This window comes from Anopheles bellator, chromosome 2 (genome assembly GCF_943735745.2).
Source record: "Anopheles bellator chromosome 2, idAnoBellAS_SP24_06.2, whole genome shotgun sequence".
Lineage (NCBI taxonomy): Eukaryota > Metazoa > Arthropoda > Insecta > Diptera > Culicidae > Anopheles > Anopheles bellator.
In genome coordinates, this window is record NC_071286.1 from 78597207 (window position 1) to 78614461 (window position 17255).

Consider the following 17255-nt stretch of genomic DNA (forward strand, 5'->3'; position numbering starts at 1 on the left):
AAGTAGTGCTCTTATTTTGAGTGTTTCGTGTCAATTAATGAATTAACAAATTGAATAGGGCCTCGAATGCACGCCGCAAACTGCACTTCAAAGACGTGCGCAAACCGTCCGCTCCGGGCGGACCAGATGATAGAAGAAATATTATTTATAACTCGACCAAAAAATCAAAGCTGACTCAGCCTCAGAAGTAGATTCCCTCTTCATGAGCTTCGCTTCCGATCGATCCAAGTCGTTTCAAGTTTCTTCGATTAATTTCTGAATTCCCCACGGCAGGTGGTGTGTTTTTTTTATTCTAGCTTCGAGCCGTTTAATTAGCAATAGTTGTCCGTCGTTGTCGTCGTCTCGCTGGCCTTGTGATCGTCTTCGAGACACGTAGCCCGCTCGTAGCTGTAGTGGTTCGCGCAACTCTCCGACAACCAATCTCCGTGACCAGGTGCCGAATGGATGATATTAAGGGTAAGAAAAACAAGGTGATCGATTACCCGGTTTCGTTCAAATTGTGCTACCTTCGGTCCGTTGCTCGCAAGTCATCGAAGTTTTCAAATTTCAGAACACATACTAGGTCTCTGTCAGCGACTTCTGGCTTGCTCGACACCAGAAGTACTATTTTATGAGCCGCGCCGTGAGGAAGCTGCATCCTCAACAGCGACCACTAACCAGACCCATTCGCGACCAGTGTTTGCTGGGGCCAGTATTTCTGATTTTTCCCTACTACGGAAGAGTACCGACCGTTTCAGTATGTACGGCGTCGTGTGCAACCCACCGAACTTTGTAGTGATTGATTAGCGCACCTGTGTGCTTCCGTTTCCTGTGGAATAATCCACATTTCACAACAACATTCCTATACACCGCCTCGTGAACCCTTAGCACGATTTAGAGTGGCAAAACTCAAGCACGATCGATAGACACCAATTCTTCGCCACACACCGCTTAATGAAAAAAATAACTTCCCACGCTTTTATATTTTTCTTTAATTTCTCCCTTGCGAAGAGAGTTTCATTCCCAACCTTCGCTTCGCCGAGAACGACGAGGAAGAGCTGGTGGAAGAGATTGGCCTCACGAAACGGCCCACAATTCCCTCACTTCGCCAGCGCAAATCGCAACTCGACATGCTGGAACAAATGGAGCAGGAAAAACTGAGCGATCTGCGCCAACGACGGAAAGGAGGAAGCGTTCGATTCAACACTTCAAAGAAAACGCAACCTTTGTTCGTTCAGTCAAAAACCGCAACCTCGGAGAAGGACGCGCCATTCGGCGAGAGTCTGATGGTGATGGAGTTTGGCGAAAGTGCCTCAACGGAGGCGATCCAGTGGATTGTGGAGAAGATGCGTGAACGACGGGTTGATGGTGGAATGGAACTGATCATACGCAAGGAACCGCTCAGCAAGTAAGAGACGATCTGCGAGAGAAGATTTTCCTGGTTACTAATTATGCACCTTCCCTTGTACACCTAGGGACAGTCAGTCGATCATTTTTCATATCTCCGCGTCGGCCACTAAGCTACTGGAGATTGCCGACGACATGGGGTTCATGAAGCGCACCAAAACCGGCATCATACGCAACTTCAACGTGGCCTGTCTGGATGAGTTCTTTTGCGATGAAAGCATGTCGCTGGAGGACATCCTCACTCCCGCCGATCGCCAGATTATCATCAAGTATGCACTCGAATCGATCCGTGCGGCGGATGATGAACATAGGATCCCTGGTACCAAAATCATTCTCTACCATGGCCAATCGATCGTGCAGGCGGCACAAAGTGCCGAACTAATTACGTCCCTCTACTCGCTGCACGACAAGCGGAGGCTGAAGGAGCTGCGTCACCGCTGGACGAAACCGACCGCACCGCAGCCGATCGACGAAATTCGGGACTACTTTGGCGAGAGTGTCGGAATGTACTTCTCCTTTCTAGGCTTCTACACTTACGCCTTGGCCGTACCGACCGTGCTCGGCTTTCTGCAGCTTGGCCTCTCGGAGGAAACGGAAACCGTCCCGTTCTTCTGCGTGTTCTATGTCGTCTGGATGAAGGTGTTTCTCGAGTTGTGGAAGCGCAAAAGCTCGTCTCACGCGTACCGCTGGGGCACAATCACGATGACCAATCTGGATGAGCCACGCGTAGGGTACTATGGAAAGCTGGCGCGCGATCCCATCACCGGCAAGTGGACACCGCACTATCCGAAGTGGAAAACCTACGCCCAAATGTATTGCGTAACTGCTCCGATTATCGGTCTGTGCATGGCGATCGCTGGGTTCGTGACCATCTTTCAGTTTTACGTAGAAGCGTATCTGGCCGAGCAGTTTGGACCGGATGCGTACATACTCTATTTGCCGTCGGTGGTGAACGCGATTTACATTGCGCTATCAACGCTCGCGTACGATCGTTTGGCCACACTACTGACCGATCGCGAAAACCATCGCACCCAGAGCCAATACGAACGTCATCGTGTAAACAAGTTAATTGTCCTCGAGTTCGTCAATAACTTTCTCTGTCTATTCTACATCGCGTTCGTGCTGCAGGACATGCGGATGCTCAAGACACAGCTCATGATGCAGCTAATCGTGCTGCAGTTCTTGCAGAATGTGTTCGAAAACCTCTATCCCTATCTGAAGAAAAAAGTTGGACTGAAGATCGTTCGGATGTTTGTCACCTCGAAGGTTGGTGTAGCTCAGTCAGACACGATGGATGATCCAGCTAAGGCAATTCACTTACTTCATGTCGATTGCAGTACGACAAGCTGAAGGAAGCACACGACGCACACGAGGAACTGGGCATTCTATCGCTATCGGAGGACGATCCACGGGTGCTTCAGACGCGCAAGGAAACGATTCTGGAGGAGTACAATACCTACGACGACTACCTGGAATTGTACATTCAGTTCGGTTACGTGGTGCTATTTTCCTCCGTCGCTCCGCTAACCGCTTTCTGGGCCCTTCTCAACAACGTAATCGAAATACGACTCGATGCATACAAGCTGTGCAGCTTCTTTAAGCGGCCCTTCGCACGCCGAACGAAAAACATCGGTGCATGGCGGCTGGCGTTCGAAACGTTGGCCATCGTCTCCATTTTAACCAACTGCGGCATTCTTTATCTTTCGCCACAGATGAGGTAGGTGGGGACCCAATCTTTGTGTTTGTTTTCCTAAAAAAAATATTAACCCGTTTCAGAGAGCTTGGCGCCGGAATGAGCCGCGAAGCGTACACACTTACCTTCCTCATTATCGAGCACGTTTTGCTCGGGATGACGTGGTTCATTTATAAAGCGATTCCGGACACACCCCACTGGGTACGGGTGGCGCTGGCAAAAGCGGAACATGACTCCCGGCAGGCACTCAAACGTGAGGTATGATATCAGGCGCTTTGTTGTATGTTTCCGTTTGCAGGATAACATGATTCTTCGGACATCGCAAAAGCTCCTGAATAGTCCCAATAACAGTTCCTTTAGCAAACTAACGTACAAGTTGTTTCGTTTTTTTCTTTTTAATTTGTAGGAGTAGCGATAAACACAAAGCGACACAATTACACATTCTCCTTCACTCTGTCAATTTTGCGATCGCACAACCGAAAATGCCTCAGGCGCCGAACGGCACACAAATACCCACTACTACGGCGACAGTCACACGGTGGCCCATGCTAGAAGCCAAACTGACCCAAGTTACCCAAAGTTACCCGAAATAACCGACTATGCCATATTTAGCCATTCAATCATTTGAAATGCGAAACGCATGTCCACAATCGACAACGAGCTTCGCCGAAAACCGTACAAAAGCCTTAATTTTTACTAACCGAGTTTTGTGTGACTTTTACTTAACCACTTTATCTAAACTGTTTTGCTATTGATATACAAAAAGCTAGATTAAACACCTTTGAAATGTAAAAGGAAAGGCTTAAGGCAAATGGCTTAACGTGCTACACTAATGCTCAGCAAAAGAACTGAATGTGTTCGACGTTTTGAGACTGACAATTGATCTGAAAACGTTGCGCCCATGCGTGACCAATTATTGTTAACTGCTCGTTGGTTACTTACAGAATGCGCAGCGATCTCGTAATGTACTGTTCCGTCGGTTTCGCAGCGTCTATGATACGCATTCGATGCTCAACTGACCAAATGAATGGCAAAAAGTGATCTTCTCTTTGCGTGCTTTGGTCGTGATCTTTTGTTTTACTGAATCTTGAAATGAATCTGTTGAAGATAAAATACCAAGAAATGCCTTTAAAATTGTAGCATGGATAATGAAAATAAATTGTTACCAATGAATAGAAAACAAGAGTTGTGTGTTCCATCGCTTACCCAAATTATATAAACATTCATGGATTCGGATATCAGTATTCGTTGCTTCATGTGGTTCGACAAAGTTTCGACATTTCTTGTCTACTTTTATTATTACTCCAAGTTTATTTCTTCAGCAAGTGACCTTATGATCGTTCTCCATCTTCTTTGTTTGCGATCATCGTACTGCTTCTCTCCATTTCACTTTCTACCGTTTATTTTCACTCTCTTTCTCGATCTGTCCGCTTAACCCGGCAGCGCCTTCCTCTACTTTTCATTCACAATTCACTCAACCTAACGATTGGGAAAAGTAAAACAAAATAAAAAATACATACTAACAAACGACGAAACACCGTCCTGCAGATTGCAAACCGTTATCGATTATCGTTAGCTGTCGCACTGCGCGTCTCGTCACTAATCATTTAAAGTCTACTGTTTTCTCACGCACAATAAATTTAAACCTAGCGGGGTAAGTAGAAGAAAGATGGCGAAGGAGCGCAAGAACCCCACGAGGCTTCCGTCGCCATTAGGCTGTTCTGGTTGTGTATGTAATGTTTGGCGTAAATTCCTGACAATTACCTTCCGGTGTGGAGTAGAGCAATACCAAACCTAACAAAAGAAATCAATCAATCGAACAAACGCAAACGGATTACGTGTCGCTTTCGGTCCTCTACGAGCTGCTGCGCACTGCCCTGAATGTTCTAAGTATCACTAAGATGCTGAACAGTACAGTCGATATAAATCTTTTTCGAACTATCATTGCCGAACTAATCGCGAAACGTACCTCACCATAAGAGTTCCTTTTATTGTGCCACTTTTCTCTTTGAGAGAATACCGTACATTCTAAGTTATTCCGATCATCAATTGTTCTGAAATTTATTGTTACATTTTTAAATTTTGCCTTTTTCATGCTCTTTTATACAACGTCTCAAAAATACAATTCTTTTTCATTTTGTTTTGCTTTTATCTCACACATCCGCCTCCATTCTCATATTTCTTCGTTAGCTGATTGTGGTTCCAACAAGAAGTTGGACAAACAGCTAAACGTAATCACATTTACTACGATTGTTGGCTGCTCACTTTACCCGTATACAACCGATGTTCAGTGCTGTATACTACTCGCCCACCGTCCTCCACATACGATTTTGATGTCCCATTCAGTATTTTGTATGTCCTGTCTTTTATACTTGCAACCGTCGGGGCCCTAGTACTATCAAAGGTCGCACAGGGCTTTATATCTGTCTACGACAAGTTTTTTTAATGTTAGTAAAGAACTTAATAAAGGAAAACTAACTTCAAGGAGAACTTAAAAGAGAGAAGCTTGCAATGAAAATAGAAACACTTTCGAAACGAACAACATACTAATGTTGACGTTCTTCGCAAAAGGGAGGCTTACATTCGTTACACTACATTCCTATCACGGGGCAGACTTAATTGTTGTCGACTCTTGGACTTGACTTGATCATCAACCATTGCTTTATAAACAGTTAATAACACATGTACGACGATTTTTTATTTGTAACCGACTAACAAGATGCACTTCAGCGAGGATACGCTCTCCAAAAAGGGTTTTTCGGATCGATTCCGAAAATGTCACAAACAATCATTTGATGAATGCTACTAAGGAACAGGGTCAAGTATGTGTGCAAAACGGTAAGGCATCCTTCTTTCAATTATTACCTTAATCTGCACACAAAGTGCCGTGGGATGGCAATGATTTTAGTCCTTCGTAAAAGGACATTTTGCATTGCTCATTAGAGCGATGGACATAATTTAGCATAATATAGTATCAACAGTACAAAACAAAACACGCGAATTGTCACCAGGAAATATGCTACCGTCGTACGACGCAAGAGTTCATTAAACTGACCGTTTGGACGAGTTAAAGCAAACAAAAACTCATGAAATGCTAACGAAGGAGGGTTATGAAATATAAGATACTTTCTCTACTAAAATAGCATTCCAAACCACATGTTGGAAAATTTATGGAGGAATCGACTATCACGAGAATAAAATTTAAACACAAAAACTTCAGGGAACGTAACACCCATTTCAGAGCAAACCAAACCAACTGTCGGGAGGTAGAGGTATTTAGAACTACCCCTTGTGGTCACTCGTGGATGAGTTGCAGGGGTCACACATACACATGAACAAACACACACTCAATTGTTTTTAGGACATAGAGCTACATGGCAACCGTGGCGAGCCCATCTGGGTGAGGACGCGATCCAACCACTGCAGTGGACCATTTAAATGCAATTCTATCCAGCACGGTGTTGAGGTAACGGTTTGACGGCTGCAACGAAAAGAAAGCCAAATTACTGGCTAGTCCTTCTCGGTTCGGATCCCCCCCTTTCTTACCGATATTCTGCTCCCCAGCCCTTCACGAACGACATACGGATGGTACACATCCGTGTCAGCTGATAGACGGCTTCGAAGCCCTGCGAAACCGACTGGGACAGGAGGGTGGCAAACTCTTGGTTGTTGAAGATCTTCAAATTGCAACCTGGCGGGATTTTGCAGACCGTTGCCGGATGCCAGCCATAGCGTTGGTTGCAATTCGGACTCTGCACGAAGATGCTGGAATCGCTCAAACACTCGGCGAACACCTCGCCACCGATGTAGTAGAGCCGCACGCCCTTGCCAATGTGGCGTCGCGTCTGCTCCACTACCTCGTTCCGATTCACATTCGACAGCAATCCGAGGCAGAATCTGTATCAACGACAATGTAAGAAGAGAAGGTTCATTATATAATGTTTGCCGCTAGCTTGCGAAGCACATCACGGAAAGCCTACCGTTCCGAATTGGAAGGATCGGTGAAACCGTCCACGGTAATCGAGGGTTGTGACGCGTGGAACGTTTCCCCGACGCGCAGGTTCAGCTCGTAGTAGCTGATCGAGCACCAGAACGCCGGTTCGTGGTACATTACAGGCTGGGCATCCATCTCGGTCGGTGACATGGGGGACATGTCGGCTGATTATAGGTAATAGGGACAAAACAGGTGCGATTGAGTGTTGGAAACGCATACTATACATTTGACGCTCTCTTCTAGAACGCAACATCAATTTCTTGGATGCAAAAGTGTATGATAAATGTACGTTGGACGTCACCGTGATAATGTCTTACAATTCAATGTTCATATGACAAACCTAAAAAGTGATTCAGTTTTAAAACGTTATCAAAGGATAAATTAGGTAATTGAAAGCATATGGAAAATTGTATTTTACTATTATCAAGCGAGTTTCATAAGCATCTCAAAAGTCGTTTTTTAATTTACAACTTGATAAATTGATATCAAGCTAAGAATCTTGCGTCCACCACTATTGGTTTCAAGTGGCACATCCCTCACACCGTAGAAATCCCCATCAACGAAGTAGCAAGGCGTCTCAATGCGGCATATCGTGATAACAAGAAAAACCAAAGGGCCGGATACCAACAATGACTCACTCATATTATCATTCTGATCCAACGGATCACCGTCTTCAGACATGTAGCCGGGTGGTGGCGTCTCGGTGTTCGGTATGTTCCCGACTCCGACGCTGACCGAATCCATAATCGTCGTGTTGGTCGGTATCTGCTGACCGAGTGTCGCCTCCATGTAGCAAGGTGCGGAGGAAAGTTGTTGTTGTTGCTGCTGTTGTTGCTGCTGTTGCTGTAGCTGTTGGTTCTGCTGCTGTTGCTGTAGTTGCTGATGTAGCTGCTGAGTTGATACTTGCTGCGATTGCGGACTGGTTACATAGTTATCGCTAAAGGAAATTGAACAGTGGTTGCGTTAGTGAAATGGAACGAACTTCGTACTGGGGATCCTGATGGTAGTCATACTTTAATGCGTTGTACTGTATGTTCACTGGAACGGTATTGCTAAGGTCGTCCAGCGTGTAGGTAACGGAATTCTCGCCCGTCAGATTGGTGAGGTTCTTCGGCACCAGGATCGTGAGCGGCTGCTGATTTTGAGCCTGCTGCTGTTGCTGGGCTTGCTGTTGCAGGTGCTGCTGATGTTGCGTATCGATGCGCGTATAGTGATATGGATTGATGCACACTTCGTCCTTTTTCAAATGAAATGCGTACTCGCATATGTCGAGTGCTTTCAGTTCTGCCTGGCTCTGTAAAGGCGAAATATAGTGGTTAACTCGTGGATGTATTGACTGACTTTACTTTGCACTAAATACCTGTAGGTCAGGCCAGCGCCACAGGCGACAATATATAACGTGTGGTAGACCTTTCCTTAGCGCAACTCCATTTTCACCATTCGCTGGGCGGTTTCTGTAAAAAGAGATTGTATGTGAGAAAATGGTAACCTTTTTCCAATCATACATCCAGGAGGAGGCAAAAGTATTGCAAAAAACAATATGTCAACCACACTGCTCCATTAATATCCATGAAGTTTTTTTTCGTAATTATGCATACATTATTCATATTTTAGTGCCTTTTTTCCTCCCTCGGAATGCTGGCCGTGATCGAAAACATGAAGGTTTCGCGAACAAATCAGGTTCCATAAACACACCACGATTAAGTCATCAATCACAGCCCATCAACCGCAAAAAGCATACACAGGCGCTGGCCCGGCAAAGGGCATGTACCGGTTGCGTGAAACGCGCAAAGATGATGAATGAAATGTTGCCGCGTACCGAGAAGCAACAGAAAATGCATTACACATCACAAGATCCTGGTATGTGTGTTTTTTATTCATTCCTGGCACTCGAATTTACCTCAAAATGGCCAGCCAGGAGGGGCAGGATTGCTCGGAGAAGGGATGCCGCCGAATGGTTTGTTTGTACAAAATTAATTACCAGTCACCGGGCTTTTATCGCGCGTGAGCCGTGCCCTGCCACTTTCAGAACCCTCTCTCCATGTATATTGTTTCTTAACGTGTTTATTTTGTTAATTTCTTTTCCTTCAATGCAACGGGACGGTACTCTTAACAAACATCACGGTTGCAATATATTATAATGAGTTGTTACGAGTTCGCAATAGGGACACACGGTTTCATAATTCTGTTGATTACACTGGAACCTATTGTTATTTGAAGCAAAGCCTACCAAGGTGACAACATTGATAAATATCGTTTATCCCTGAAGTAATATGGGTACACTTTAACAAATTACGATACAGGATTTTTACACAAGTTGTGTACTCATTCCACACACTTCCCTCTTCTGGTGGACAGTTGCGAAAACAGCCAAGACAAACACACGCGACATCGCTAATTTAGCATACTCATGGGGGTTGAGGTCATTAGACGCTGATGCAATGGTGGAACCTTGTGGACCTCGCCACCTCACGCAAGCCATGGAACACGGGTGGCCTACGCATTTGGACGTATTCCATGAATCGTGCCATTGCTTTCTCGTTCTTTCTCTTAAATACTCTCGGACAGAAACCACATTCACATGTTTTGTAACCATTTTCGCACTTTTTTCCTTTATCGATGGATTCACAACGAATGGCACTAATGCCCACGCGAATCGCACACCGGTTCATCGGTTTATGAGAATGCCGGTCGGGCTGCCGAGAGCCAAGGAGCAGCCAAGTGAGTTGGTGCTTTTCTTTAACACAATCGAAGCATGCACTGGCTTGCAAGCAATGATCAGCCAGACCGACGACGCATGATGAGCCCCCCGCTTTGGTGCACGTGGGTAGTAACACTTTGTTGGCAGTGAAATCGATGTAAATAGCCCCAAATGGACGCCCTCTGGAACAGGTTAACAAGACCATTAGACACGCATAGAGTGAGCGGCATCCGAGCGATGGAATCAATCCAGCAAATCATACAAACGATAAAATATCACTCATTGCACTTGCACAAGTTGATTTTTTGTTTTTTTTACACCACTAAACTAAGTATCGAAGAGAGTTTAGCGTCAACTGTTTGGTGCGGAAGGAAGTTCCGGAGAAATTACCCATCTTATGAATGGCCAGTTTTCATCCACACGACATATTGCACCCAGGGAAAACAATATCCTTATCGGTCTGCCTTGTTACAACTCTACAACCAACCATTCAAGAGCCTATGACACGAAGAGTGAAAAAAATCCTTCCGCTAAATGCGCCTATATTTTACAACTAAACACGGTGGCGCACAGCAACTTCCGTTTCCTTCTCGTGGGCTTGTCGCACGTGTTAGCCAATGGCAATTTACACTAACCCAACGCGACACGGCTCTTTGACGCGTTTCCTGCAGCGAAGGGTCGTATTTTGTTGCACTTTACCGGTCGTTGCTGCACAAATTCGCGAGTGTTGTCATTTGCTAAATTGTTCATGTTTATCTGTTCCTTCCTTTTTGCAGCCCCCATTCTATCTTTCTCTTTCTTTCACTCTCAACAAATACACTTGCACGCGGCTAGCTGAGGACGATTAGCATAAAAGTCGACGCGGAGCGGAATGCACTCACTGTTGTCTGATGATACAATCGGGCGAATGATATCCTTTCTCAGACACAAACTCCACGCTGTCCCCATGCGTGCTGTGCGCGGATTAAACTTTAATCACAGGTACACCCGGGGGGTCAACATCCAGAACTACACAAGCTACCGAAACGAACGTGTTTTTCTACCTTTGTTGTGTAAATCGTGCCTGGCTGTATGCTAGTTGTTAGCTGTAATTGGGCAGCTTATCAGATGCAATGAATCACTCGTAGGTTCACTTTGGATTCGCACGGGAAATAAATTAAAATTCTATGAGCACAGCAAGGAGCAATATTGCGACGAAAGTAGGCGACGGTCCTGACCCACGGCCGCCTTCAGACGACGCCAGAATTTTCTTACATCCGCTATCCGCCGTTTCGTCATCACGATGTCTTCGTACCTTTTACCCCGCGCGCTGCTGGATGTATCTTCCTCCGGTGTTTCCCACTCGTCTCCGTCACAATTGCACAACAATCAACACAATCGGTAGAGGTTCTCCCCGGGGCCGGTCACCGCAAAAATGGATAAAACAAATTCGTCCACACCATACACAAGCAGAGCGTGCTCTTTCGGTCCGTCTCGCACTCAACCGTCGCGCTATGTCTGGACGGGCGCGTGACAGAAATGGAGAACTCCTGCCGCGCGAATTTCCGCAACGCAATGCCGGAGCGCGGCGCCACCGTAGAGCGAAAGAAATGGCCGCGCCGGCCGCGGATTGCCGTTTTCGGTCACTCTCAGGTGCTGCACTCCGCGAGAATTTCGCTAACCCGGCCGGCGCCTCCGCCAAAATGACACAACACACCGGAGGAACGTTGGCGTGTCCGTGCGGATGAACATCCGAAGCGAAACTGCTTCCTACGAGCATGCCGACTTCCCGGCCAACTATTCCACCATCATCGTCGCCACGGGTTGCTGCGTTTCTGCCCCGCGGCAAGGGATCCCGCTCCCCGCGACGGGGGCCGCACAAGCATTTCCGACCCAGTGTGGGGAGTGTGCGCGAGAAAAGGACGGCCACCAAAAGGCAGACAAAAAGGATGATGCCAAACGGAGCCGAAAGAGTGTGCGAAAGCGAACTAGAGCGTTAGAAAGAGAATGCAAAACAACCCCTCGGTCGAACGGGCGCGGATGACCTACCGCGTCCAGCCGGGGGAACCAGGGTTGTTTGTATGTATGTGTTTGTGTCAGAGAGAGAAGTGGAGCAAAAATGCGTATTCTTTAAAAGGGAAAGTTCGGTGCCGCCGCTTTGCACTTGCTTTTGGGGGAAGTTTTTCCGATTAATATGTTTCGATCCCACCGGTCTCCTTCAGTTCACGGCAAACTGTTTGGCTAATGGCTAAGAAAAAAAACTATACAAAGGCGAACGGTTAAACGTTCAATATTTAAACCTTTTCACGCATGAAGAGTTTCCGTTTTCTGCGTTTGAGCGCTGCTCTCGATTTTCAATGCAAAACAACAGTTTCTCCCTCATTTCCATTCTCTTTAACTAGCACGCAACCGGTCACAGTGCATTTCTTTGAACAAGCATGTTTTAACGGGCACGCAACAACGATTACCATGTTTCATCATTCGCTATCCAGCGTGCCCGTTTTTATGTCTTCTGCCTGGGTTCTAGTATCCCTTCTTCGCGGGTTGCAGCGCGAATCCACCATTTCTTCATACCAAAAGGAGAGCAGTGTGCTTCCAGGTCCTCTGTCCGAGAAAAAGTAGGCCTAAAATAAAGTCCAAGAAGAAAAGCAAGCGACGCCGAACGCTCGTAGTCTCATTTCTCAAACATCATACAGCACCGCGAGCATAAACAACACATGTTTTTATTCCTTCGGCAATGTTCCTTGTTATGTTCCGTTCTTTCTTTTTTACACCATGCCGTACATCTCTGTCTACCTGAGGCGCATAAAAACGGGAACAGGTAAATTAATTGGTTCGTTTTCCTTTTCTCATGATCATAACTAAAGCACGTACGCACGCAATAGTCAACTAGGAATGCTGTGCATGTAGAAAAAACGTTCAAATTCTAAGCAATTCCGTTTGTTCAGTTCAACAATGAAATAATATAATGCTCCGCTTCGTTGCTTCACATAAACATTATGTTTATTTTCCGACAACGAAAAGATCCCCACTAAGAAGCGTTTAGCAGCGCGTTCGGAGGAAACCGATACTTTATGTGTTCACAATGCTAAATGCTATGTAAATTGTTTCACTTTTCGCAAAACGTAAGTGGAGCTCCATTTTGCGTAATGGCAAGCTGCGCAAATCCAACCAGAAAGACGATGAAGATGGAACTGATGAATAAAAAGGTAAACCACGGAAACCCCAAATCATCCACCAGGCGTTGTGAAGTGAAACGAAAATGAACAATCAACTAAAATAACAACCTCCACGCATAGCGAGTGTGAGCGTGGCTGATAATTGAGAGAAACAGAGAAAGAGAGAGAATAAGTTGTAAGCAACTCCCAGCAAAAACCAGAACACAACAGCGAAAAAAAGTTTTGCCAAATTAGCAACTTCCCCTTTTGGGAACACACAAACACACGCGTGACGTACATGTGTGCGACACAGAGCCGCATTTCAGCGACAAAAGTAGTGTTAGAAGCAGCAAAACATGCAAAATTCATGGCAAATATGAAAGTTTATAAACAACAATAAACGGTAGAAAGGGATAAGACATCGTGGAAAAGAAAACGACCCTAGGTATGAGGCGGAGAGAAACAGGACAGGATACAAAATCCATTTCTATGCAAATTTCATGGCCTGCCACTCCATATCTCATCTGCACACACTCTGTTCGATTCGCATAAAGCATACTTGCATAATGCACGCCGCCATGCGATGCGTCACTGGTCACTCCTCAACTGTGTGCTCTCCACTCCTGGCGACAAGCACGCACACATACGCGCGCACCGTCTACTCGTACGCACCTGACGTCGTAAAACGCTGCACCCGGCAGGAACTCTGTCCGGATGCATGCGCTTTTGATGATGTGAGTGGGTTTCGGGCGACGAGTACTTAGCACTGCGGGTATTCGGCCAGCTCCAGCTCCTTTGGGGCTGTGTGTTGTTATTGGTTATGCCGCCCAATAAATCACAAACACATGGCCACTGCCACGGCCCAATACTACGCCTCTGCACGCAAGCTAATGCCTACCCACACACAGGCCACCGATGTCCGATGTCGCCGCCTTAACGCTCACTTTCCTGCGTAGGTGAATGACACTCTAGAGCGGGACCAAACCACCGCGGAACTCTTCTCCCGTGGGGCTTGATTCCTTCCTACTAACTTCATCGCTTTTCTAATTTTAGATTTTAATTATATACTTTAGGCATTTTGCACTGAGAGATACTTTCACCACGAAGCAAACACTGAAGGATGGTAAAGTTTTGTTTTGTCTTCTACAATGTTTGCCACTAATTTGTTGTTTGCAGGATTCATATAAGCGAAGGAACAGAAACGGAACCGGAAAGGGGGGGGAACCCGTTTACCTGCACGCTGTCCGTGTTTGTTTACTTCTGTCTGCCGCTGAAATCGCCCGCCGCCGGACTACCCGTCGTGCTGTCTTCTCGTAAAACCGATTAGATCATTTCCTTACTTCCTTGCCAGTCGTCTGGCTAGGCTTTGGCGTGCCCGGCTGTCACACGACCACCACAAGAGACTTTCACGTCAAGCCAAAACGGTGCTGCGCGTATGCGCACGGAATCCGTCGATATGCGACACGCTCTCTTTCTATCCTACGCAAAACACACACGCGCGCGCACTTCCAGTCCTTCTAACTATATTTCGCCAGACAGCACAGCAGTTCCGGCGACGGGCGCGCGAATGGAAATGTTGTTGACCTTGTCGCTGCTGCGTCGGCCGCCGCCGGCTGGCTGCGGTGAACCCAACCTCTCTCCCAACGCTGTCTGATGGTGCATGAATTGGCGGTCCGAGTGTATGCGTGTGTATTTGTTCCGAGAAGCTTCAGCTTGGGCAAAATTGCATCTAATGCCGTCGCCACCAGGAAACGCGGCACAGAGTGTTGCGGAGGAAAAAAAAGGAACTTCCCCTCAGAGGGCGACACGAACAACGGCGAGCCAGGAAAAAACACAAAACAAAAACCCAGACGAATGACGATCGATTTTTTCCCCCACTTCCCACACATCCCAAGTCCAGACACGCGTCGTAACCGTCGTCCCATTCTCGTCCGTAGCCGTGGAGAAGCATAAAAACCCAGACGCGAAGTACTTGTATGTATTCGGGGTCTCGACATTCTTTTACGCGCTATGCTTGACTCGGCAGTGTGCGCTAATCAATGTCACCATGTTACAGGACCAAGCAAGCCTTTGGGCAGTTCAATCTCGCGCAGGACACGCAGCAGCCAATGGAGACGCCTGGTCCTTTTGGGAGCTGAAGAGGGATTTTATAATAAACCTCCCGATCTCGTTGAATTACATTACACGTCATGTGGCAAATCGATGGAGCCACATTATCACTGCTAAGCAACTGACCAACGACCAAGTGGGACATTTCACCATGCGTATGGAGAGCGCATTCGGTTTCTCAATCGGCTTATCTACAAAAATCTGGAACTCAGTTGACGATTTGCCGAGATACCGTCACTTGATAAGCGGTTCTCTTCCGTAATTCATGGACGTGCATGACTGTGTTGACTTTTACATTCAGCACCACACAGTTAGCGTTGGTTTGAATAAACATTTGTTCCTACTCAACTCAACAACACAGCTCCAATGTTGAAGTACAACCGAACCCGAGAAGGGTCGAGTTGGATTGAAAAAACTCTTCACACAAATACTCTCAAGGGTGGTTCAGTGCCGAAACGGTAGATCTTAACCCGAACACTCTCGAAGATGGAAGTAAAGTAGACACAACTGCGTCATTGCTCAAACGCCAACAACGGCGTATCAACATCAACAGAGAAAAGTATCGTAGCAATCCTTGAACGGAAACTATTCGCCAGTGCCCCGACCAAGGACACGAAAACAAGGCACAGTTGTCAAATCTCCCAAATAAACCGCCAGGCAGATGTATTGGGGCACATTTAAACCTAGGATGCGTCGCGATCAAGTCTGGCGCCGCAAATATGCGCACCATTTCCCACTGCGCTTGCCATGAAATAGAAAGCTTAAGAGAGCGACGGGTGGTGATTTGTTTTTCACGGTACCCGGCCATCAGCTTGACCACCGCCAACGGCTGACCGCTGCCATTACGACTTTACTCTTTTCGCTCGCACGTTGCACCTCTCCTTCTCGCTCTCCAGCGGCCAAAAGCTCTACGCGTGTGTCCTTGATCTTTAGCCACAGGTTCTCGCGTCCCGCGCCGTGTTGTGGTGTCCCCTCGCGCGTCTAATACTTCTCACTAATACGTCCAATACGATGGCGTGTGTTGGTGCTTATTACCGCCGAAATTGTTTTCCATTGCGGCCTAGTGTGCGTGTCCGGGTGTCCCATACAAATCGACCAAAATGGATAGGTTTCGCATTGATGCTACGGTTGGGGAAAATGGGGACTCCATAAGCCTTACCTTGGGATCGGGATGCACTTGGTGTGCGAGTTTTGCGTCCTCAGCGCCCGTTCCAGCTCCTCCAGGGCGCTGGATTTTTTCATCTTTTTCGCCAAACTTTTCACCGCCTTCTCGCACCACTTTCCCTCGGCCGAATCATCCGAAGGCACCTTGCGCCAGCCGAGCAGCCGCTTCACGATCGGCGGATTGAAGGGCAACATATTTTCGCACGTCGTAACTTGCTCGCCCTAACGATAGCCGCTGCGGAGGACACGCCGCCGCTACTTTTCTTCTGCCACCCGAAAACTCCGATCGATTCACACACTTAACGCTCCTTCTTCCGTTCACTCTGCCCTTGGCTTTCACTTTCTCTTTTTCCGGTTTCCACGAACCTGGGGAAAAGCGACGCCCGATTTGTTTTCTCCCAAGGACACCGCGCAATGAATGTCACCTTTCGCACAGATTTAATTTCTTCTTCACAGCGGTGACATGGAAATCACAATGAATCACCCGGCCATAAACACGACGTCGAAACTGGAAGCTCGAACGGCAGGTTGTTGATAATTTTTAACACACAGAATTGCTGTCCGCAGCAGGCTGGGTGTTGCAGCAGCAGGTCCTTAGTCCCGAAGCCTTCGTCGTAGTTCGTTCCGACCACGGACCGACAGGAATCGGGCTACTCTTCCTTCAAAAAAGCAGTGCGCTACTTTCGATACGAAGTATGAATACACTAGAATCGAATACAAGGAAACAACACGGGTTCAGCATTCTGCGACATTTTTTACAGCCAACGTCGGCGGATTGGTTTCCGGACCACTTTTTATTTGCTGTTTTTTTTTCTCGCCGTCACTCGCGACGTCAGACGCAAGAATAATACGTGACGGAGGGGCACGACGAAGAAGACCGTCGTCTGCCACCCTTCTCACCCGCCCATAATCCGACTGGGTTGATTTCCTTCACCGATCCTGGGGCTCCTTGTTGAGCAGCGTTTTGTTTTTCAAGTCGTTCGTACGGTTCACGTACGGTTCCGGAACCCGAACGAACGCACATTCGACACAATCGCACACCATCCGCCGCGACCAACGAAAATCAGCGAC

The 17255-nt window shown here is 47.0% G+C and overlaps 2 protein-coding genes across 3 annotated transcripts in view; one reads left to right on the forward strand and one right to left on the reverse strand.

The window, feature by feature from the left end:
* The window catches only part of LOC131208714 (anoctamin-10), a 9515-nt gene extending 5297 nt beyond the window's left edge, over positions 1 to 4218 (forward strand). The window contains exons 2-7 of one of the 2 annotated variants that reach the window (XM_058201543.1): positions 274 to 456; positions 991 to 1387; positions 1455 to 2652; positions 2724 to 3103; positions 3163 to 3337; positions 4024 to 4218. In XM_058201543.1, coding sequence (XP_058057526.1) covers positions 441 to 456; positions 991 to 1387; positions 1455 to 2652; positions 2724 to 3103; positions 3163 to 3337; positions 4024 to 4098 — 2241 coding nt within the window. In that variant the 5' untranslated portion in view covers positions 274 to 440 and the 3' untranslated portion in view covers positions 4099 to 4218. Of the gene's footprint in view, positions 1 to 273; positions 457 to 990; positions 1388 to 1454; positions 2653 to 2723; positions 3104 to 3162; positions 3338 to 3485 lie in introns of both variants that reach the window. The other variant, XM_058201545.1, reaches the window with a different exon arrangement.
* Positions 4219 to 4372: 154 nt separating this feature from the next.
* On the reverse strand, positions 4373 to 17226 carry LOC131211716 (mothers against decapentaplegic homolog 3). The gene is made up of 7 exons (XM_058205300.1): positions 16180 to 17226; positions 8434 to 8527; positions 8087 to 8367; positions 7712 to 8010; positions 7060 to 7237; positions 6626 to 6976; positions 4373 to 6560 (listed from the first exon to the last, which is right to left on the reverse strand). The coding sequence occupies exons 1-7, from the start codon at positions 16377 to 16379 to the stop codon at positions 6437 to 6439; spliced, it is 1527 nt and encodes a 508-aa protein (XP_058061283.1). The 5' UTR covers positions 16380 to 17226; the 3' UTR covers positions 4373 to 6436.
* Positions 17227 to 17255: the final 29 nt, after the last annotated feature.